The sequence below is a fragment of the Eucyclogobius newberryi genome, unplaced genomic scaffold (genome assembly GCF_026437365.1).
Source record: "Eucyclogobius newberryi isolate DKJ021-1_F unplaced genomic scaffold, fEucNew1.0.hap1 SCAF_6, whole genome shotgun sequence".
In the NCBI taxonomy this organism is placed as follows: domain Eukaryota; kingdom Metazoa; phylum Chordata; class Actinopteri; order Gobiiformes; family Gobiidae; genus Eucyclogobius; species Eucyclogobius newberryi.
In genome coordinates, this window is record NW_027316278.1 from 6,951,288 (window position 1) to 6,976,490 (window position 25,203).

General features: G+C 43.5%; 1 protein-coding gene across 1 annotated transcript; it reads right to left on the reverse strand.

Annotated features, from left to right (window-relative positions):
- Nucleotides 1–3,780: 3,780 nt before the first annotated feature.
- Nucleotides 3,781–23,331, reverse strand: LOC140346834 (melanopsin-A-like). The gene is made up of 9 exons (XM_072433048.1): nt 23,110–23,331; nt 17,413–17,546; nt 16,766–16,969; nt 15,470–15,641; nt 14,779–14,940; nt 11,161–11,268; nt 9,533–9,695; nt 7,676–7,948; nt 3,781–4,167 (listed from the first exon to the last, which is right to left on the reverse strand). Exons 1-9 carry the CDS (start codon nt 23,256–23,258, stop codon nt 3,781–3,783), a joined length of 1,752 nt encoding a protein of 583 aa, XP_072289149.1. The 5' UTR covers nt 23,259–23,331.
- Nucleotides 23,332–25,203: the final 1,872 nt, after the last annotated feature.

Below are 25,203 nucleotides of genomic sequence, written 5' to 3' on the forward strand. Positions count from 1 at the left end.
TAGGTCACACATGGGGGCATAGGTCACACATGGGGGCATATGTCACACATGGGGACATATGTCACACATGGGGACATATGTCACACATGGGGACATAGGTCACACATGGGGGCATAGGTCACACATGGGGGCATATGTCACACATGGGGGCATATGTCACACATGGGGACATATGTCACACATGGGGACATAGGTCACACATGGGGGCATAGGTCCCACGTGGGGACATAGGTCACACATGGGGCATAGGTCACACATGGGGCATAGGTCACACATGGGGGCATAGGTCACACATGGGGCATAGGTCACACATGGGGTCATAGGTCACACATGGGGCATAGGTCACACATGGGGGCATAGGTCACACATGGGGCATAGGTCACACATGGGGACATAGGTCCCACATGGGGCATAGGTCACACATGGGGACATAGGTCACACATGGGGACATAGGTCACACATGGGGACATAGGTCACACATGGGGCATAGGTCACACATGGGTCATAGGTCACACATGGGGTCATAGGTCACACATGGGGACATAGGTCCCACATGGGGCATAGGTCACACATGGGGCATAGGTCACACATGGGGCATAGGTCACACATGGGGGCATAGGTCACACATGGGGGCATATGTCACACATGGGGACATATGTCACACATGGGGACATATGTCACACATGGGGACATAGGTCACACATGGGGGCATAGGTCACACATGGGGGCATATGTCACACATGGGGGCATATGTCACACATGGGGACATATGTCACACATGGGGACATAGGTCACACATGGGGGCATAGGTCACACATGGGGACATAGGTCACACATGGGGCATAGGTCACACATGGGGCATAGGTCACACATGGGGGCATAGGTCACACATGGGGCATAGGTCACACATGGGGTCATAGGTCACACATGGGGTCATAGGTCACACATGGGGGCATAGGTCACACATGGGGGCATAGGTCACACATGGGGTCATAGGTCACACATGGGGGCATAGGTCACACATGGGGGCATAGGTCACACATGGGGGCATATGTCACACATGGGGACATATGTCACACATGGGGACATAGGTCACACATGGGGGCATAGGTCACACATGGGGGCATATGTCACACATGGGGACATATGTCACACATGGGGACATATGTCACACATGGGGACATAGGTCACACATGGGGGCATAGGTCACACATGGGGGCATATGTCACACATGGGGGCATATGTCACACATGGGGACATATGTCACACATGGGGACATAGGTCACACATGGGGGCATAGGTCACACATGGGGACATAGGTCACACATGGGGCATAGGTCACACATGGGGTCATAGGTCACACATGGGGACATAGGTCCCACATGGGGCATAGGTCACACATGGGGCATAGGTCACACATGGGGACATAGGTCCCACATGGGGGCATAGGTCACACATGGGGACATAGGTCCCACATGGGGGCATATGTCACACATGGGGACATAGACGCGATCGGCTCGGCCCGAACTCAAATAAAATGGAGGTTGTGAGAACGCCCGTCCCAACAGTGCTGACTAGTTCAAAAAAGAAAAAACATGAAACGCTTAATCTTTGGCCTAAGCACATGAGACTTGGAACAGTGATAAAGCTACCTTTGACCTCTGACCTTTTGAGGAGTAAAACGCACCTGGCAGCATTGCTCTATGATAAACAGGAAGTCAGCCATGTCGAATCAAAGTGGCACCGCTGTGTTTGACTTTTTTGTCCTAGGTTTTTTGTCCGATCGAGCTCAAAACAACACCTTTTGCATCTAAAGACATTCAAATTTGATAAATATTCAAAATAATGTTGATATTCCTTACGGTCTCCGCGTAACACGCCCTCAAAAGAGGCTTAATTTCCTGTTTTCATGCCAAGTCACGCCTATTGGAATTGCTTTACGGAGCTCATATTTCACGCACTAATGTGTTTTTATGGACTGAGTGGAAATAATTAATACCATGTAATAAATGTACTCTATAGCGCCCCCTACACTGTGTGAAAAACACTCATGGATTATATTCTCCTCGAGACGCCATGAAAAAAATGTTATTGCAGATATTGTGTATTTTCACAATTGGCCAGCAGGGGCGCAATGAATGCCTTCACTTCCTCTTCCTCTTTTATTTTGATGGAACATTTCCTCTCGTGCCGTGGTCTTAGCATTAGCGTTAGGATCAGCATTAGCGGCGGGTCTCTGTTGCTAGGTGGCGGGGGTACAGGGAGGAAGGGGTTTAAAGAATAAAGTCTAAAGAATAAAGTCTAAAGAATAAAGTCTAAGAGAATGCAGTGTCGGGGCAATTGCAATCAAAAGGCGGTCGTGCGGGAGGCGGTCGTGCGGGAGGCGGTCGTGCGGATGGCGAGAGCCATCATCGCCGCTACCGCGGCTTTGATTATAATTAATATTACATTGCAAATTGTGTATCATCATTTCTTCAATCTTTATTCCTTTATGAAAACACAAAGATTAAAAAAGTTCAGATGCCAAAGTCTAAACTAAATGTCAAAACTAAAAATAAATACATTCCCCCAAAAAGTGGAAACTGGTTGTTTTAAATTGGTTTTGTTATTTTTTTGTACTGTATTTAGTTTTGTCAATATTTTTGCAGACAAAAACTAATGGGGGAAAAGTGTTTAATGAGGTCCAATATTTTAATAATTTTAATATTCATACAGTCATAAATGTTTTAAAACAAACCTTTAAAAGACACACGTTAAGCCAAATTGACTTTTTGACCTTTAAATCATGTTTTAACATTGTTCCCTCATCAAAAACATACATGGAGTGGCATTCAGTTAATCACTCTAGTTTTATGAATTCTGGTTAGAAAGTTCTCAATCCTCTGAGCGTCAAAACGATGTCGAGCGCCGATATCTTCTGGGCTGTTTTTAAGTCCATAAATCATCACCAGACTCGTTCTGAGCATTTCTGCCTCATCACAATCGTTACGTCTGTGTGGCTACGTTAGCATGTCAGGGGCAAGCTAGCATTTGTTTATCTCCTATGTAATTCCCTCTGCAGCCAGTAGATGGAGCCAAAGGTCCATTTCTGGCAAGGAAAACAAATGACATGAAGTCGTTTGTTTTGTTTCAGTTCTAAAACATGAGATAAGAATGTAAAGGTACTTCAAATAATGCAGAATATGTGTATTTAAACGCAAACCCTCGTTCTTCCTGTAGAGGGCCTGTCTGCGGGAAATCAGATTGCATTTAATCGGATTACATTTGATCCTGATTCATTGGTCCATTTTAATTTCAATAAATGGGTGTGGTCAGTTGCTGGACCTATGCACCAACACTAAATTCTAGTCACGTTGAAACACATCATTTATAGCGGGAAAAAAACACACATAAAAACTGACAGAATAACATGGAAACAACGGACACTTGTTTTGATCTGCTTTTGTACATTCCCCATAGGTTGTCCGTAGGTTTTATCACATGCAAACACACAATGTCCTCCCGGTTGCGATTGCCATTGTCGCGCCCTTGACTTTCCATGTTTCTCGGGCCGGTGACGTTAAACCCCACGAACGCTTCGCACGAACCCACCGTGAAAAAGGAATACTTAGATCCGACAATTTGATCCGTTGGGATGGTATGTCTGATGTATTTTAGGTGACTTCTACTTTAGCACCGTTACTCTCCACCGCTGAATATAAAGTCGTTCTTAGCGTTCTTAGCACCGGTCGTCTCCTCGTCTTTTTCACAGTGTGGACAAAAAACGACTAAAACCCCGGGTCAGGAGAACACGTCCGATGAGAAGTTCAGCGGGACAAAGACGTTCTCCTCCTCCTCCTCCGCGGTGCTCTCCTCTTCCCCGTCCTGTCGCTCTCCGTGGTCCTGATGCACGAGGCTGCTCTCCGAAGTCGGGCTTATCACGACTATGCGCGGGATGCTCCTGGCGGCGTCGGGCCGGTCAGGCGCGCCTCCCCCGCCGCAGTCTACGGAGCGGCTGCCGAACGGCCTGCCCCGACCCCCGCGACCGTCCGGCCCCCCGGCGGCGCCAAAGAGGTCGGTGAGGCTGTGGCTGCGCCGCTGGGTGAGCACCAGGGGGAGCGCGGCGATGGAGAGGGAGCTGGAGATCAGGTCGCGGCTGCTGGGGGAGCCGCTCAGGGCCGACGGGTGCTGAGAAGAGACGCACAGACATGATATCAGAGGCGAGATCGGATTATACTGCGACTGTCACAACTGTCGAACTGAGAAATGTCAAAACAGAGAAAAGAAACTGCAGAAAGAAATGGCTAAAAACTGTTAATAGTCTTAATAAAGCGTGAATAGAGAATTATGGCGTAGTAATTAAAATAAGAAAAACATTTGAAACTTTCTTCTGTACTGTAGTTTAGTTAGATAAATGTTAGAACAATGTATTATAATTTAAACTCATGTTTTCTTATATTAATAATGCATTTATGTGTTAAAAAAAAGTCTACATTTCACATATTTAGGACTAAAGCTGAAAAGGAATAAAACCTGGGTTGATTTTCTTTAATTTTGTGAACATACTAGATACAAAAAAAGAGAGTTACAATATTTATTATTTGAGTAATCTAGATTGGACAGAAAATTGGTTTAAAAATCCTAATTTCACCACTTTTTAAAACAGCTTTGAAACAGATACAAACCAACCCTTCTGTACAAACTGTTCCGTCTCGTTAAGTACAATATCATAAAGTTTGGTGCTACTTTAAAGCCTGATCTTTATGTCTCTGTGGGAGAAAACGACCTTCGAAGTCACAGTGTCCCATGTAAAGACGTGAGTGGATTAAATGAAATAATACAAGTTTTAGGGGAAGTCTGGACAATGTAGTTGTTTCCAAGTGAAAGCGGATATATCAGAGAGCAAACTGACCAACAACAAAACATGGAACATTTTGTTCTTTTGCCTTATAATGTCTCACCTTAATAAAGTAGTTACGAAGCATGAATCATTCTTCATAAACTGTTCATTAAGAGATAAGTCTTTGCTCATGCTTTAAAAAGGCTACCGGTAATTAAGGTGTAGTTACAACGTGTTACAACATTTCTTTAAAGGTGCACATGTAACGGTTCTCATGGGGTCAAAGGGCGTGGACTGTATGTAGAAGTGGAAAAAGGGACGCCGAGCCAATTCAACAGCTAATTTTGTAGCCGAAGTCCATATTTGGTCATCACAGTGCGTTTCCGCGGCGACCGCAGAGGAGCAAAGCTTGTAGAAGGTGCTTGCCCCTTCCTGCTCAACGCTCGTCTAGAGACCTTAAACACTGGACGGGGCTGCCGCGGTGTCCGGCAAAAATGCTCCGTCTTGCAGATTCCTTCCCTTTGCAGCTCCGGGAACCCACGGGAACCCACGGCAACCGAGCGCAGCGATTTTCAAACGCTTTCTAAGTTCGCGGGATCCTGAACCGGAGTCAGTGTCCACCAGGGGCCAGTCACGAGCCGCACAATCTGTCAATCAAACCTGTTGCTGTAGCAGACCTTGGCAACAGAAGGCGTCTGATTGGCCGGTTATTCATAGACAATTACAAAGACAATAGCAAAATGAAAACACCTGAGCCGATTCGCTCACGTGGTCACTTCCTGTTTGTAACTCGGCAGCTAACGGGGCTTCCTGTCTGCTCGCGTATACAGTCTATAGGCGGGGCGTTGGTGACCTGCTTGTCTCCATGTGGATTCTAGATATCATTGCTTTGGAATATCCCGCAGTGTGGCATTAAACGTATCCATCTGGCATTTATTCAATCACAGGTGTTGTCCTTCGCTAAACGCGCATTCTTCACCTCTCCACAGATCTGAACTATGACTTGGCCTGGTAAGATACTTATTGATATTACATTGTGAAACATTCCAGCTAAAGCACTAACATCTCCATGGAGACAGAAGGTCCGCCAGAACAGTAACACAGTGCACATTTATTCAACCGTAAAATATTAGGCTAAACTAGCTCAAATAGTGGCTAAGAGTATTGTATTTTTGCCAGTGTTTGCATCCGGCCTTTAGTGATTTTATTTGTCTATAAATCTTCCCTCAATGTCACTTCCTTTCAGTTCCTTTGTTGTAATAGTTCAGGCGTTTATTCCATTTATGATCCCGCCTCAGGCCTTCTGGATTTGTCCATCGCCTGATTCGATTTGCTGTATCTGTAAAACCGTCAGAGTCGCGTGACAGACGGGATTATACACTGCATCATCTGTCAGAGCTGTCAAAAAGGCTTAAAAAATATATAAAAAATGACTCGCCCTCTCCTTATTGAACGTGTTTCACTTTGCTAATTGTGACAAATGATGTTGTTAAAGTGACTGGAGGAAATAGAATATCAATCATTATGGATCATAGTAAAAAATGGTATACATTTTTTTAGATTAGATTAGATTAGATTCAACTTTATTGTCATTGCACAGAGTACAGGTACTAAGACAACGAAATGCAGTTAGCATCAACCAGAAGTGCAAAACAGCAGTTAAAAGTGCATAGTATGTAAAGTGAATCAGTGAATAAATACAGAATATACAGTAGGTGGCAGTATGGGGTATGAGCAGTGAAAGTAGAAACTGACAGGAGGACTGGCAGCAGTAGAGGGAGGTGCAGATGATGAGTAAGAAGAGATGAAGAAGAATACACATAATATACAGTTCAGTGCAAGGTTCAGTGGCTTGTGTGTGTGTGGCAGTCTACAGTCTCTGTATGTGCATGTCTGTGTGTGTGTGTGTGTGTGGGGGGGGGACATTGAGGTAGAGAGTTCAGCAGGATGACCTCTGCAGGGAGGAAGCTTTTCCTGAACCTGCTGGTCCGGGAACGGAGCACCCTGTAGCACTTATTACAGTACTTATCCTAGGTCATAAAGTGTTTTTTTATGTTGAGAAAATGCTGTTTGTAAGTACGGCCAAACCCCCCGTGTCAAACCTCCGTGGCGTCAGCTCTCAGGAGCAGAGCGGGGCCGGGTCTGGTCAGTTTATCACAGAGACATTCTTTTAAACAAACCAGAGAGGCGTTTTCTACGACCTCCACGTGTTTCGAATGCATCACACGACTTTCCTTCTAAGGAAAGGAACACGCCAAGGTTTGTTTAAAAGAGCATCGAGCGGACAAATCGCTTGGAAAACCAAATGGACCTTTTTAAACTGAGGCCTGGTGTGCTCGCCGGTGGCACAGTGGGTAAGGGCTTGCACATGTGTGGCTGTTGCCTCGCGGTGTCCCATACGGGGCTGTCAGCGCTTGCCAAGGCGTCTAGACCCCTCTCTCCCCATGTCATGCTACACCTGTCCTGTCTGATAAAGCCTTTGGTCCGCGATTGACAGGTGGATGGAGAAATGCTGGAATACATTTTTTAAAATATATATACTCTATACTATACTATTATATTTTCTGTTTGTATGCGCAGATCAGTATATCATGGGATCAGTTCAAGCTGGGGCGGAGTGAAGATCACGAATGAGCCTCTGAGGTGAAAGCAGAGGCGTTTCACTGCATTTCAACACAAAACTCATTGGTATAAGCGTTGAAAAACTAGTATTGAAGTAGTGTTAGTCTTGTGGTAGTGGTACTTTGCTTCTGATTGGCTGTGTTGCGCATAGGGACCTTTTGTCAGTTCTTCAGTTTGGTTTCTTATACATCTTTAAACTTCAGCGTGTGGAAAGCCTTGTCACATACTCCTTACCTTCTCCGTGTCGTGAGCGTGGTTCTTGGTGCTCTTGCGCAGCAGTGGTTTCTTGGAGGACTTGTGGCTGGACTTGTGGCTGGACTTGTGGCTGGACTTGTGGCTGGACTTGTGGCTGGACCTGTGGCTGGACCTGTGGCTGGACCTGTGGCTGGAGCTTTGGCTGGACCTGTGGCTGGAGCTTTGGCTGGGGCTTTTGCCGTACAGAGACGCACTTCTGGAGGACGGCGCTGTCTGTCGGTACACGGGGTCGATCTCCACATCGCGCAGCGCCTGCAAACAGGATTACAAACGTGTGCAGGACATAACATTTACTAAACATCAGGAAACACAGCTTTTGAGTAATAAAGATCATTATTTTCAGTTTGTTCCTGTATCAATATAAGCTGTATATACGCTGTATTACTGACCTAAGACCTGTCAATCAGGTCTTAGGTCATGCTTGAAAAACCGCCAACCTTTTTGTGTGTGAGCGTTAAAGTATCCTTTATCGCTCATACACAAAAAGGTTGGCGAGTAAGTCTGGAGCAGAGATAGAGGCAAGGTGAAAACGGACATTTTCTGAGCAAAACAGGATTACTCAAACATGCATGCATAATCAGAACACTGTGGTGATGGGGCCACATGTTTGCTGCTTTGTTGTTGTCACGTTTCACACTCCAAACTCTGCTGCGTCTGCGTCTGCGACTATCTCGTTAGCGCGACGGTGTTCCGGCTTTTTTAGCGAGTAACGGTTTTGAGTCAAGATTTTCCCCACGATCAGAAATCTTTCGTGGCAGATGGAAAGAATTGCGCAGTGGACATGTTGATTGAGTTCAAGTTATCACAATACCTCATTTCCCCCCAAAAACCTTGAAAAACTACACAAAATTGCGATCATGCTGTGACGCTAATGATTCTAAAATAAGAAGATTATTATTCGACCATAACTAGGACAAACTCTCGTCTTCGTACACAAACTCTCGTCTTCATACACAAACTCTCGTCTTCGTACACAAACTCTCGTCTTCATACACAAACTCTCGTCTTCGTACACAAACTCTCGTCTTCATGCACAAACTCTCGTCTTCGTGCACAAACTCTCGTCTTCATGCACAAACTCTCGTCTTCGTACACAAACTCTCGTCTTCATGCACAAACTCTCGTCTTCATACACAAACTCTCGTCCTCATACACAAACTCTCGTCTTCATATACAAACTCTCGTCTTCATGCACAAACTCTCGTCTTCATACACAAACTCTCGTCTTCATATACAAACTCTCGTCTTCGTACACAAACTCTCGTCTTCATGCACAAACTTTCGTCTTCATGCACAAACTCTCATCTTCATACACAAACTCTCGTCTTCATATACAAACTCTCATCTTCATACACAAACTCTCGTCTTCATACACAAACTCTCATCTTCATATACAAACTCTCGTCTTCATGCACAAACTCTCGTCTTCATATACAAACTCTCGTCTTCGTGCACAAACTCTCGTCCTCACACACAAACTCTCATCTTCATGCACAAACTCTCGTCTTCATACACAAACTCTCGTCTTCATACACAAACTCTCGTCTTCATACACAAACTCTCGTCTTCGTACACAAACTCTCGTCTTCATGCACAAACTCTCGTCTTCATATACAAACTCTCGTCTTCGTGCACAAACTCTCGTCCTCACACACAAACTCTCATCTTCATGCACAAACTCTCGTCTTCATACACAAACTCTCGTCTTCGTACACAAACTCTCGTCTTCATACACAAACTCTCGTCTTCGTACACAAACTCTCGTCTTCATACACAAACTCTCGTCTTCATAAAACCCGTCCGATCGTGAGTGTCGAGAGCCGGGGGAGGACGCACCACATCGTTGGAGACGGAGATGCAGTGCGAGCGCGAGGCCGTGGACTGGCGGCTGATGATGGAGTCTCTCATCGACGTCTCGCTGATGGAGGACGAGGTGCAGTCTTTACGGGCCCCCGGAGCCAGACAGCGCAGGCACGGGACCTTCTCCGCCAGCGTCATCCTGGAGGGACAAGCGGCCAATAAGTGATTACGGATTCAAGAGCATCTTTTGGTTTTGAAAAGGAGCCTGGCCCATAATGGATGGATGTCTATGGAGCAAGAACTGGACGGACATCATAACTGACGTACGCACCAGGGGGAAAATAACCGCCGGGCTCAGCTTGAAAATGGACAAATTCAATAAACAATGGACAAAATGGGGCTCATACTTCCATGAGATGCATTGACCCGTTTTTCCATTGGACGCTCCATCATTATCTGATCTTATTCTTTATTCTGAAATCCCTATGGTCCTGCCCAGCCCTGCCCTGTATTATTATTATTATGTTCTTCTTCTTCTTCTTCTTCTTCTTCTTCTTCTTCTTCTTCTTCTTCTTCTTCTTCTTCTTCTTCTTCTTCTTCTTCTTCTTCTTCTTATTCTTATTCTTATTCTTATTCTTATTCTTATTCTTATTCTTATTCTTATTCTTGTTGTGAGTGTGTGTATGTATATATATATATTCTTCTTCTTTACATAGCTCAGTTTGTTTTATGAAAGTTTTTGTTGCTGTTTGTTAAAAAAAAAGAAAATAAAAGGAGCTCAGCTATTTTTTGGACGCATATTCCGCATTGTTTGTATTGTCGTTGGCATTTAAACATACTCTTGAGGACTTTTGCTTTGGCATCTCATGTTTAAGAACTTAACTCGTGTACGCATTTAGAAACACACATTGCTGTCGATAGAGCGGGCGTTCTCTCATCCAGATTTGGTGTTGGCGGAGGGAATTGAAACAAAAAGTCACATTCATAATCACATGGCAGCTTGCTTGCCTCAACACTACTTTGCATTAGCTATTTATGATATACAAATCAATATATTTCCTCTAATCAAGATAATATTCACTCTCATCTATATCATATCGAACATCGGTCATTGTACAAAATGTCTCTAGTATAACATGCATGTATGTTACAACAGGATGTTAAAGGAGTTTGTGTCTTGAGAGGTCTGATGCTGCCACTTTAAGAAAGCGTTGTATTTGAGAGATTACTTGATCAAAATGGATCCTTCTTGTAAATAAATGTGCTGCACAAACAGAAAAGAGCTTTCTTTTTCTTGGACTTCACTTTGCGTTTTTAAACCTCTCTTTTGAACGCACTGGACCTGCTTTTTATTTCCCGGGAATATGCAGTGTATTGACTTCTGCAGCTATGTCGTCCGTCTCCAGTGGATCATTTCCGAGACATTAAACATTATTCTAACCTGATTTCAAACTGAAAGCGGCTGATAGAAGCTAAAGCGGCTACACGGCTCACTTCAGACAGTACACAGACACTTTTGCACCGCACCGATCCGCTCCAAAGCAAACCAGACTCGCATTCTTCAGTGACCCGCACATACAACTCATGCAAAGTACTCTGCACACGTGAAGCATCTCAGCCCTGATGGGATTCCGCTTGCCGCCTGCGTGTGGCGCTGCGTTCACCTGTACTTCTGGTGGATGATGGCGTAGATGAAGGGGTTGTAGATGGTGGAGGCCTTGGCGATGATGGCCGGCACGGCTTTGGAGTACGGCGTCAGGATGTTCGCGTACCTAAAACACACACACAATAAGTCAAACTGCAGTCTTGAGGCATCTGACCTCATCTCGTTTCTTCGAAGCTGCTAACGACTTTTTACGCCGTGTTTTTCAGATGTTTTTCTTGCTAGTTGTGCGCGAGCAGAATGGGCAAACATTGTTCTCAAGTAAGAGTGCAGTTTCTTCAAAATTACATTACTCAAGTAAAAAGTATCTGGGAAAACGGTCCGATATATAATTTGAAGTCAATGCAGGTGGAAGGACAAACCATTGAATGATGCGCAAACCATTTTACTGAAGTAAAAGTAAAAGTATGCGATAAGCCTGTAATGCTTCCATCGTTTGGTCGATTAAGGCATTCTCAGGGGGTCCAAAAGTGAGTGGAATGTAAAGGAATTGCTTCTTCAAAGTATTTTATAACCAATACTGTTCTCAACCGATCAATCAACTAAATGTCTGAAGGATTATTTTATTTAGGTTAAAAGGCTTTGCATGGAAAAGACTTAGATGAAGATTTTGATGTGTTTGGATAGAGAGAGAGCGACTTTATTGATCCCCAACTTATTTAGAGTATCTAATATACAATACATGGTACTTTCTGTAAGCGTAGCCGTTTTTGCATGAGCTCCAGTGCAGTTGTATTCTTTTGTGTCAGATACACGGAGATACTTCATAGTTTTGATAGCTTTTGCCACACCAAGAGTTTCTTTTGTCGACTACTACTGCGACCCCAGTAGACAGTCCCAAAACTACTCCAAGAAGTGTTTTTTTTTTAATAAAGTTACTCGAGTAAATGTTCTCGATCAACCTTTTCGTCTGTTTCTCCCCCTCGTTCCGACCTCTTTGTTTGTGGTACATCCCCGCTTGCTGTGGCACGTAACTGTCAAACACTTCAAATAGACACAATGGCGAGTCGGCTTCCTGTTATCCTCCCACTACCCACGATGCACCAGCGTTAGAGCGCGGGCAGCCGAGCAGTAATCAGTATCATGTCCGACGAGAGCCGGCTGCTCCCTCGAGCTGTTAAAGGTCTTAATCCGCACGCTGCGATGGAGACGAACGGTCCGCCAGCTGATTGATGAGACGCGACACCTGATGATGTCATGAGGTGGCGCCCTTCGCTCCAGGAAGTGCTTCGCCGCGCTTTCCGAGTCCTGCCTCCGTCAGGCTCGTTCCGATTACGTCACGGCGAGGCGTAAGGTCCTCGCGCAGCTATTGTCATTAGCCTAATGTATTGTGGCGTGAGCTTTGAACCACATCGCGACATCGGTCCCTCGTCGTAAGCCAACTTTGGATTTTTTTTTTTTTTTTTGAGTGATTCTTGCGCGTTTGGGTAATCCCGCGCTGTCCTACATTCGAGGCTTTTGAGTGCTCAGAGTAGGTCCGTGTTCGTCGACCTGTTGATGGCAAAGTCACACTCCGGGTCAAACGCTCACGGCTCAAAAATGTCACAGAGACGATGGAAAACAAGTTGATGAGAACCAGCTGTTTGCTACGGGGAAACGCTGCGATCAGTTCTGCAGGTTTGAACTCAAAGTCAATGGATCTGTTTCTATTATCAAGCGGTTTTAGATCAATATTACAGTTTACGACAAATGTGCAATCGTGATATAACGTAAATGCAACCTTCTGTGTGTAGGTTTGTGTTATGCCCTTTAGACCTATATAATGATCAAGTTGTTATGTTCCGCAATGTCAGGTTCACGTCTGACCTGTGGGAGGCGCTGGAGGAAGCGCTTGTATGTTCCAGAAGTTGCACCGCCATCTGTGGTAATCCTCTTTCTGGTTGTATAAGATAAGCTCTACGGTCTGCAGTGCCATTTTCTGTTGACTTGTTGGCAGCAGCGGCTGGTCCATTAAGGGCGCTGGGGCGCCGCCCCCCTGTCCATCTGCCAACTATGTCAATTTCTTTTGTGTCTAAAAACAATATAATTCATTCAAAAATATCTACATTCTTATTAGTGTAAATGTGTAAAATAATAATATATATCCATATATATATCTATAAATAGATATAGATGTATACTTTGTTTGCGCGCCGCGTGCTCTGCTGCCTGGCGCAGCCTGCGTCACTTTTCTACGTAGCCGTGGGGCGGTTTGAATAGCGCCCCAGAGCCTCATAGAAAAACAATGGGGATTTTTAGCCAATCAAATCACAATCAAAAGTGACTACGTCACTATGGTTTTCTCCATAGGAAAATAGCGACTTTGGGGCGCTCCAGAAAGCTCCTTTTGAACGTAGTAGTTACGCCATGGAGCTACGCTTTTTACGCTAGAGACTGAGGCATGTGCGCGCGCCTACGCGGAAGTGCCACACGCGCCGTGTTTTCCGTGTTTACGTCTTAAAACTGCATCTACAGAGTCTGTGACAAAAGGTACGTCCAAAACGACTCAGAATGAGCTGCTCAACTGTTTGCTGCTTTATTTGTGTTGAAAGCGGCTGATTTTGTATCAATCCAAGACATGTGTCTGTCAAACCCCGTGCTCCGTTACCATGACAACATACACGCTGTTTTTTTTAGTTTATTGCTTGCATAAGGCTAACGCTAAGCATTAAGTATCGCTTAACTTCTAACTTATCATTAACAAAAGTGGAAATAAAGTGTGTTTACTTAATTAATTCAGTTGTAAATGTGTATTTAAAATATGTATCCATACAGTCAATGTTAAAAATTTCTATTTTGGACATTTAAAAAAAACAAAAACACGGTCATGTCAAATAGCCCCCCTATAATTTGTACCACCAGCCGCCACTGCTTGTTGTTCACGTGAGCATTGAACATTTACTCAAATCGATCTGCTTTTCGTCATATTTTAGACTTTTCCCTCGTTCTCCACTCTACCGGAAGTGGGAGTTCCAATCCGTCGGTAAAAAGTGGCGGAATAAGGTAAATATGAACATCTTTGTGACAGAAATACAGTTTTTGAATAATGTATGTTTGTTCAAGGTTGAAATGTCTACTTTAAACTGCTTTATTCCAGTGCATTTCTTTGAAGATTGTGTGCACATGACTTAGGGCTGACTTACATGTAGCTGTTTGCCAGGCTTGCTAAGCTAACAAACCGACCCATGGGAATATTGGGAATGTTCCAAAAAAAAACGCTGAATGTCAGTCATTGACTTTTATATGACAATTTTATACCTATTTGAACAATTAAATATGTGTTTTAATAATATACTGTAACTCCCACCCCCACTCTTGCAATGAATACAATATTCATTGATTTATACAATAAATAAGTACCTCCCAACAATGAGATCGCACTCATCGTGTTAAACTACACACCAATATATACAAAACAGTATTTGTAACTTGTTTCTCGATAATGGTGTTAACATTTTGACTTCTCTAAAGACAGAATTGTTGGAGAGATTTTGGATATTTAAAGAAGAAACTCCTACAATCTTTAAGTTAAAGCTAAAGCTGCACCATGTAGCTTTTCTGAAGAAGGATCTACTACTAGAAAAGTGAAATCGATCGCCTGCAAACACTTTTCATCCTGATGCAGAGTGGCTTTACTGACCCGGCCCAGGAGATCATGGTGACACAGGCGTATGGAGACCAAGAGAGGACATAAACCACGATGACCACGAAGGCGATCTTTGCCAACTTCCACTCGCTGCGGATGGACTTCTGCTTGATCAGAGTGGACTTCCTCACTTGAGTGCCCAAGCGCTCCACCTCCCTGAAGACAAACAGAGCACTTCACTTTGCAGTAATCACATGGTCACAGGAAGTATTCGTCCCATTGACATTTTTCCTGCTAAGGGTCAGTGCTAAGCCTCCAAAGACACATCTGATGGTCTCCAGAGTCCAGACAACAACGCTAAAGCCTCAAACCTTTGTTAAGACACCCGGATGTTTCATGTGGCTCTTAATACAATTGAAATATTGTGAGCAGTATGTTTCATAAGTGTATATGCGATGCTTTTAACAACTAAAGTCAAACAGATGGTTTAGGCTTAGTATCATCTCTATGGACTCATGTCATCGATTTGTCTCTGTTTTTCAGCTTGTGAGCAGCACAAAGAGGCAGGAAGCTGCTCCATCTCCCCAGTGTCAGTCCTGGTGCCACCATAACAGCTGTAAGCGCGTGCATTCAGTGTATGCCCCTTGCCCCCCTCTCTCTGTCCCAGCAGAAGCTAAATACAGTGCTCTAAAAATGACATCAGTTTTGCTTTGTATGTGTTTTTTTACATATTGGGGTAATGTACCTGGTGGTCTTGCGTATGGCCCAGAACATGTGGAGGTAGCAGTAGAAGATGATGGTGAGGGGGATGAAGAAGACGAAGCAGCAGAGCATCATGGTGTAGCTGCGGTTGGACACGCTGTAGGTCACATAGTCCCAGGTGCAGGAGGTCATCAGGCCCTCTGGGATGTACGAGCCTGAGGGACAAACAAGGGGAAACGTTTTCACCTTCTCTAGACGAAGTGAATCTGGAGATCCGCCCCCTGCAGGTCCAGCGAGTGACCAATCAGAGCGACGTACTGTACATCTGTCCCGTGTCGGACACAAATAGCCTGCGAGTGTATGAATACGTCCCATGAAGGAAAGAGAAGCACTTCCTGTTCAAGGTGAAGCACTGAACTGTGACGTTGAGCCTGAACATATTTGCACACTTTATAGCGTTTATAGCTTGGGACTCTCTACTTTAGGACTGTTCAGTTATATTTTCTATGGGGCCAGGTTTTTCGAAGGGCCTTTGTCTGGGAGCTGGACCAAAAAAACTGCACCACAATTGTATTATTCATATCCAATATCCACAAACAACTCGAAAAATGCACTACTCAACAGAAATCCGGCCCATCGTGGTTAAATGGGCCCCGGGCAGGACCATAGTGCTCAGTGGGCCCCGCTCTACCTCATCAACTCCAGGACCGCGCTCAACTCCCCATGGTTCAAGACAAAACTGCTTTTAGTGTTTGAATTGATTTTGTTGATGTGGGTTGATTGATTGATGATGATTTACTGTTGTTTTCATGCATAGTTTATTTCAATAGATTTTAATTTAATGTCTGTTTTGTTATTGTTTTGTGAAGCAACTAAAAAGTATTAAATCATCTTTTTGAGTTATTATTATTTGTATCATTACTATTAATATTATTATTATTACATTAATTTATTTATATAGTTTAATTGTCTTCTCCTCCTAGTCTAAGTACAATACATTTGTCTTTAGCAACTATACTTTTTTTTTGCCTTTTTTGTTTGCGTATTTATAAACCAGGATTAGAACAGGAACAAAGTCTACGGGTGCGTCCACACTCCACAATAAAACTGGATCCAAACTGGGACCAAACATTCAACTAAACCTGGAATAGATCGTGACTAAACCAGGACAAGAACAGCACTAAATCGAGTCTACATCAGGACTAAACGTGAGCTCAATCCAGAACCAAACCAGGGCGACAGCGAGTCCACCCTGATCGGCGCTGAACCACGGCTAAAGGACGAGTGCGTGCGGCCTACGGTGTGTCGTATGATCGAGCGAAACGAGCGTGGCACTGACTCCATCCCAGCAGCGGGGCCAGGCTCCAGGCGAGCGAGTAGAGCCACACCAGCGCGATGGCCACGGCGGTGCGTCTCTTGGAGCTCCAGTTGACCGAGCGCATGGGCCGGGTGATCACCAGGTACCGGTCGATGGAGATGGCCAGCAGGTTGACCATGGACGTGATGCCGAAGAGGGCTCCGCAGAACGCGTACAGCTTGCAACCTGCCGACAAGCATTGGGAAGGAAAATACGAAAGCTGTGAGCGATGCATCTGAAACTGAGTCCAGATGACCACAACTGAACATTTTTCTACAAGCGCTGTGTTACCTCAAAAACCTTGGTCGAATTAGAGATCGCGCCAATCAAATTCTAATCGGGTACGTCACTGTGGCTACGACGGTGGTTAGAACGTGCCATCGCGAAAAAATGGGCACTGTAAATGGAGGCAAGAGTGTTGACTCAGTGCTGTATAAAGTCTATTCAAGCCGGTACCACCAGATTGAAAATGACTTCTGGATGGCGGTCGAAACATCTTGATTTCAAAAACACTGCTCGGACGAGACTACCTTCAAAACCTTTTCCGCACCGACCAACGCCAGAGAAGTTTAGAAAAGCCTGAACGCCGCGCATGTGAAGACACCGTGAACAGAAAGACAGCGTCGTACCCGTTTCTCCAAAGACCCAGTTCCTGTTGAGGCTGTTGATGAAGAAGATGGGCGTCTGCGTGAAGGCCATGAGGAAGTCACTGACGGCCAGGTTCATGATGAAGTAGTTGGGCAAGTTACGCAGCTTCTTGTTGCTGAAACAGAAGGTTAAACGATGACGACACATGTATATTGCAAATAAAGTGAACGTTTAAGAATTGCTGAAATTCTTTGGTTGAACAAAGTACCGTCAGCAGGACTTTAAAGTGCCTATGACGGGTTTTTGTGATGTTATAATTTTGACTTTATTTGGTGTGTTTGTACCTGTTGTACATAGAAAGAATAGTTTTACACCGATCGAGCAGGTATTTGTGGAGAAAACGTTGAAAAATCTGTGGGAAATGACAGGAAGTGACATCACAGCAGGGACACTCGTTCCAGTCAAAGTTTATGCAGAATTTACACAACGAAACAACTTTTTTTGACTTTCTAAACATTAATTCAACAAAGTCGCTCTCATATATTTTTATTTGTCAAATAAAAAAAAATTGGGACATTAGATGCATTTTTGCCCCAGTGTTTGCTGGGTAATTTCCTACTGTGATGTCATCAATTACAAACAGGAAGTGAAATTATAAACCTAAAAAATTTCCTTTTCAGTGATAACATTTTTATAATTTTTAGCCAATTTCAAAATATATTTATTTCATCTGCGTTTCAGTTCAACGAGTCGTCCGACCTGTAGGGGGCGCTTTAATGTATTACGTCTCGTTCACAAGTGTCTTACCCAAGTCATCGTGTTCTGCTGTTTGTATTGAACACAATTAAAGTGACATTGTGTAACTTTCTGGAGATTAATAATTCCATGGAAATAGAACGTCCTAGTTTTCATATTCGTGGTGATCGATGTTCGACATGCGGTGGAATTATGTATAAAAGGCCAATATTTAATGGAAACAAGCAGGAAGACGCTCGTGTGGAGGTTTTGTGAAGAGGTTTAGTTTTTAGTGCCATAAAAAAGTTACAAATAAGTAATTTTAATCTTAAAAATTGTTTTTATCTTTGCTAGAAAGTTTCGCAGAGGGACTTTAAACTATTTGTATGTGAAACGTTTACCACATAACGTCTAAATGCTTTAATGCTTCTGTCAGGTTTTCAAAAGAAGTTTAAAAATAAAGTTCTTTGTTGAAAATTTTGAAAGACGTTGGACAAAATATCCGTAAAATAAGAAAAAATAATAGTGATAATTGACAATAAACCTGTAGTATTTGAGACGATTGGGCAGCATGGACGTAGAAGGCTTTCAAACGCTCCAATGCGCCAAAAATGAATCACCGACAGCGTAAGATATTTTTAACACCGTCTCCAATTATCTCCTGTTTCTTTAAAAATAACGAGCTGGATTTATCTTTGACATTCCGGGCTTTGTTCTTCGTACGAAGTGTTGCTCAAACGTGAACTTTGTGAATAGAATGAACTCTTCACTCTTTCCAATTCATTAGAAATAACTCTGTAAATCATAATTATTTTATTCAGACTTTATTTTGATCCACTCTCTGTTCGTCGCGTGAAGTCAGATTATTCATTTCTCTTCTTGCCTTTTTAATTTCTTGTTGCATTTTAGGACACGCCTCTTTGGCATGGTTTTCCTCCAACAATACAATTTTTCTTGCAGATAATTTCGCTTTTTCTCCCTTTGTTTCTTTTTTTTTGGAGGCTACGGCCATAATTTGTCATCTCCAGACCGCTTTGGAAGCATCCCACATATACAACTTACAGCTTTGGTCTGTTGAAATGAACACGTATGCAGCTTTTGTCTGTTATATATATTATTACCATGGATAATAGTGTTTTACAGTAATAGTGTCTTGATTGTAGGGGAATAAAAATGACTAAAACGTTCATAAATTCATCCAAATATAACTTTAAATGGTAATGAGAAGGGGAAAAGTTGGTGAAAAGAGTCAGTTTTGCATAATACGTCTCTTTTAATGCAGTTTCATGTTTACAAATTACAATTCAGGAGCAGTAAAAAAAAAAAAGTCACAGTAGAAGTGAAATGTTACCTTTAGAATCAAAAGTAAAAGTATTTTGTGGTGATTTTTGAGAGCGAGTAAAGAGTGAAATGTGGTGATCTTGATTGAAATTGTCCTGATTTCATTCAATTTCTCAATGTTTCTAGATATTTTATGCATATTTCTCATTATATATTTGCTCAAAGCCAGGACTTGAACTCAAAACCTTTACGCAGAATGTCACCACGAACATACTGGGGAAAAAAAGAAAGTCTCCACTGTAAAATGTACTGAAGTAAAGTACAGACACCTAACATTTGTACTTGTACGACCCAACTACAGTCGACACTGATGAAATATGTGTTTACTGTGACCTTTGTGTCTGTCCCGTGTGACCTCTGCCGCTCATACATCACAACCCATTTAGAAATGAGAAAATAAAGACGTGCCAATCACTTTAATCTGAAGTCCAGATGGAGGACAAAAGACTTCCTCAATCCCCCTGTCTCTCTCTCTCTCTCTCTCTCTCTCTCTCTCCCTCTCTCTGTCTCTGTCTCTCTCTCTCTCTCTCTCTCCCTCTCTCTGTCTCTCTCTCCCTCTCTCCCTCTCTCTACCCTTCTCTCTCTGACCCAGTTGTGTGTTAGCATTAGCATTAGCGGCTGGTCGAGGGGTTACGACCTCACTGTACTCTTCACCGCTGACACATTTTCGCCCCGTCACATCGACACTTTTCACGTTACATGTGCTGCAATTAGAGCTGCAGTGTGAGTGTACTTATACTATACTATACTATATACTATATACTATATACTATATACTATATACTATATACTTATATACTATATACATATTACACTTACAGGCCCCAGGTGGGGGGCTGAGGCAGTACATTGGGGTAATTCATTATTTTGTTCAGTTATACTCATAACATTGCACCAAATTTAAACAAAAATATTAAATATATTTCATGTCCTCTGTGTAGGGGCCATGTTCTCTGTGTAGGGGCCATGTCCTCTGTGTAGGGGCCATGTTCTCTGTGTAGGGGCCATGTTCTCTGTGTAGGGGCCATGTTCTCTGTGTAGGGGCCATGTCCTCTGTGTAGGGGCCATGTCCTCTGTGTAGGGGCCATGTTCTCTGTGTAGGGGCCATGTCCTCTGTGTAGGGGCCATGTTCTCTGTGTAGGGGCCATGTCCTCTGTGTAGGGGCCATGTTCTCTGTGTAGGGGCCTTGTTCTCTGTGTAGGGGCCATGTCCTCTGTGTAGGGGCCATGTTCTCTGTGTAGGGGCCATGTTCTCTGTGTAGGGGCCATGTCCTCTGTGTAGGGGCCATGTTCTCTGTGTAGGGGCCATGTCCTCTGTGTAGGGGCCATGTTCTCTGTGTAGGGGCCATGTTCTCTGTGTAGGGGCCATGTCCTCTGTGTAGGGGCCATGTTCTCTGTGTAGGGGCCATGTTCTCTGTGTAGGGGCCATGTTCTCTGTGTAGGGGCCATGTTCTCTGTGTAGGGGCCATGTTCTCTGTGTAGGGGCCTTCGCTGCTGTTGGTTTGGAATTGGAGGCTGGTTTCCATGGCGCCGCTTCACTTGCTCGGATCAGTGCTCTGCTTCCCTGAGGTCAGATGTCACTTCCTGATGGATCTGAACTGAAGTCCTGAGCCTGTGGCTGATACTATTGTATATGCTGCATGTCTGATGATATTTGTGCTTTTCAAGTTTTAACTTCACGAATTATGTAATTTATAATCACATCAACCAATCAGAGCAGAGCAAATGATTCAGGACGATTTATGTATTTAAGCACTCTGCTGTAAATGTCATAGATAATGGGAATATATAAGAACATATTTGAACCCTAACTGCTGTCATTTGGATAATTTTGAACATTTGGCCTTCTTAAAGTATAATAAGATGAGCGTCAAATCTGTTAAAGACAATTTGAGGTTTTATCATTTTAAACAACCTTTAAAACAAATAAGATCTCTGTGAAAAGTACAGAAATTCATTGTCAGACATTCTTCCTGTAATAGAAAAATATCAGCGAGCCAGACACGCCTTACAACAAATCATAAAGTAGTATCAGATTTAAAGAAGACATAATATGCTCGTTATGCTTTATGATTATAGTCTAAAGTTTAGACTCTAAACTCTGACATCCACAGATCATTATTTTATATTTTGGACATTTTAAATCCCTCACAAAAATGCTAAGTTAATAAGTTTCATGCCATTCAGTGGATCACAATAGCTTCAAAAAGTGGTGCTATTGTTCAGAGTGTTCCAGTTAAAAGGATTTAAAAAGATGAATATGACTTTTTCTTTCAAGCGAATCTAAAACAAACACATAAGGTTCATCATTTGTGGATAAAACATTTGGTTGTATCTAATAAATCTCACTGCCCTCCATCTGAAATTTAAACACAATCAAATTCTAGAACAGAAATGAAGAAATATACTTGTCACAAAAGTGCTCATCTATGAAACAATAATCTTCCGAAATTGAACCTTCCCACTTCAAGCTGAAGCCCGGAACCTTCTGGAGCACAAACTACAGTCTGGACTCTTGGTGAAGCTCTGAACGTTTGGATTCTTGTCTCATTTACTCTGATTTTAAGCGGAAACAAGCTCCGCAGAGGAACATCTGATTTCACGTCCTGCCGTGGTTTACTTCAGTGAATGTGAAGGAGGTTTGAACATCAGACGGAGCTTTTGTTGGGTTTGAATTAAAAGTAAAAGAGGTTCAGGAGACATTTCGTCTCAGAATGGTCCATTCGACTGTGAATAAGAGTGTTATAGCTGTCGTTTTATAGTTGACCTTTTCCTTGACCTTGAGCGATAAGTGAACAAAATGGAATAAATTCAGAAAATGCCAGAAGGTGATTGAAACGCAGTTATTAATATTGGTGCAATGTTCTCCGTCCATATAACGGCTGTAAATAGTAATGTTTTTTGTTTTGTTTTTTTTACTTTTTATTAAGAATATATGAGTGTTTTTTCATTTGTTTTAATAAGTTATCTGTTCTTTGTTGTTTACTTCTGTGCCTATTTTGTGATGCAACACTAGAATTTCCCCATTGTGGGACAAATAAAGGCTTATCTTATCTTATTTCAAGCTATTTCAAGTTATGATATTATTATACGATTTTAAAACCTTCACTAGTCACAGGGAAATGATGTCAGCGTTGCAAAAAGTACAAGAACAGCAGTATTTTTTTGTATATAACGATTCAAAAGTGAGCATTTATTTCAAAAGGGACTGAGGTAACTTGAATGAGCTTTTGACACAGTTTCCTCATCACTAGTTTGAGTTAATCCTGTTTTGTCCTGTAACTGAGGCTCAGAAAGTGCACAGAAAAGACCTGTTTTCACCTACCCCCTGTCCCCGCCCTAAACCTGTACTCGGTTGTGATCATCTGAAAAACGACGACTCTGAGTGACACATGTAGAGCTATAAAATGCCACTTTTCAAAAACAAAATCACATAAATGACAACCTGCTGCTTGTTACAGTTAAACGTCGCAGTGAAGAGGCGGGGCTTATGAGTTCTGCGGTTTGGAACAGGAAGTCAACGCTCCTGCTTCCATTACTACAAGCCATTTGCAGCCACATAGTAATCTACTCACGTTATACTTCAAAACAAAGTACCCGGGGGAAAAAAAGAGCACGGTACGTCTCCTTTAACCCGCTGAATAACGCAGTACCCCTCCTCACCTGTAGAAGGCGAACATGACCAGCGCGTTGCCGGTGATGCCCAGCGCGCCGATGGCCAGGACGAATGCGGCGACGACGTAATGCACGTGGTCCGGCACGTCCACTTTGCCGAAGAACGTGCCCCTGGCCCGCCCGCCGTCCGGCTCCATCCCTTCACCGGCCCGCGTGGCTCGGACCGCCGCGGGGTCGAACCAGCAGCGTCCAGCGCGCGCCGCCCATCGTCCAAACACGCGCGCACGCCGGCGAGCGCCGAAGCGCCCGGGTCCAGCTCAGTGAACGCGTGGACAGGCGGAAGGGAAATCCAATGTGGGCCGCGGCGGCTCAAATACAGAGCGGGAGGTCGACTATGGATTAATTGGAGTTACTGGTTAAATAGGTTATGTCCAAATCAATGGCGAGTCCGAGCTGAAGAGCCGACGTCCACGTTTGTCAATAGATGATCTAAATTGAATCTGAATTAAATGTAAATTGAATCTAAATTAAATCTAAATTGAATCTTGAAATGTACAAACTGGATGCACACAAATTATATATAGAAGAGGATAAGATGGTTATGATGAGGAAAAAGAACAATGTTTATAAAAAGAAAATTTTAAAAAAAGTGAATCCAAATATATATGTATATTTTTTTTTAATTGATAAAGGATATTTGAACAAGATTTTTTATATCCATCCAACTATAGCCTGCAAAATTATGAAAAAAAGTAGAAAAAGTTAAACATGGATGAATAATAAACTAAACAAAAATCTATATATCCTGGGTCAAAATAAATGAATGTATATAAAAATATCTAAGCTATATACAATAAATGTTACAATAAATAAACCTTGCAGTTTTACATTTTGTCGCGCAATTCCTAGTTTTCCTGGCGTTAAAAAAAATGGTCTTATAGTTTTCCAAGACGTAACTTACGGTGAAAGAATGAGAAAAGCATTCAGTGAGATGAATGACAAAAGAGATAAAAGAGAACAAAACGAGCAAAAAGAAAATGAAAGTCAGTGAAACGTCCGCGAAACGTGCGTCCTCCGGTCGAACGTCTTTGGTCCACTGTCGTCCCGTCCTCTCGGCAGATACTTGTTGACAGATCGCTGAGAGCCGCTCGTACGGGTGGAGAGGACGGAGCGAGAGAGAGAGAGAGAGAGAGAGAGGAGAGAGAGAGAGAGAGTGAGTGAGAGAGAGAGAGGAGAGAGAGAGAGAGAGAGAGAGAGAGAGGAGAGAGAGAGAGAGAGAGAGAGAGAGGAGAGAGAGAGCCTGTGGCCTGTCGTGCTCCAGCTGTGATTTGCATGAGCTCAGTGTTAACTTCTGTCTCAACCACCAGCTTCCCCTCCCCCCCCCCTCTCTCTCTCTCTCTCTCTCTCTCTCTCTGTCTCTCTCCCTCCCTCTCCCCTTTCCCCCACCGTCCCACCATCCCTCCCTCGCATGTGTCTCTCTTCTCTTTCCTTTTTACTCCTCCTTTCTTTCGCTGTATTTCCCTCTCGGACCTCTCTTCCTCTCCCCTCTCGCCTTCCTCTGCTCCCTTCCTTCTCTTTCTCTCGCTCTTTCACCCATCGACCTGTCTACCTCCACTCTCTCGTTTCCTTGCTCCTCTTTCTCTCTCTCTCTCTCTGCCTCCCTACCCCCCCACAGCTCTCTTTTACACTCTTCCCTCTTTCCAATCCATCTTTTTTACTCTCTCCTCTCTTTATTTTCCTCTCTTAATCTCTCCCTCCCGTTTTCTCTCTCTCCCATCCTCTCTTTCACTCTCTGTAGTCTCTCTCACCTCTCCTCGAGCTCTTTATTTTATTCTCTCTAGTTTTCTTCTTTCTCCCCCTCTTTCTCTAAACTCCATCCCTCCCTCCAATGTCTTCTTTCTCGCCCTCCCTCCTTAGCTCGTATTCTATCCCTCTCGTCACCCTCTCTCCTCTCTCTCCCCCCTCCACCCCTCTCTTCCCTCCTCCCTCTCTCTCTCCCTCCCTCCCTCCCTCCCCCCCTCTCTCTCTCCACAGATAATACCCTGAGCCCTGAGCCTCTCTGCACTTACATAATGTAATGATGTGATGCTGACACTCGCACGCAGACACTTGTGAGGCTTTTTAGATCACTGTCCCGAGTAC

Coding starts and splice junctions, on each gene's coding strand:
- LOC140346834 (XM_072433048.1), bottom strand. CDS start 23,258: ATGGAGCCGGACGGCGGGCGGGCCAGGGGCACGTTCTTCGGCAAAGTG. Junction 16,970..17,412: donor CTGGGTCTTTGGAGAAACGG/GTACGACGCTGT, acceptor GCTTGTCGGCAG/GTTGCAAGCTGTACGCGTTC. Junction 9,696..11,160: donor ATCATCCACCAGAAGTACAG/GTGAACGCAGCG, acceptor TTGTCCCTCCAG/GATGACGCTGGCGGAGAAGG.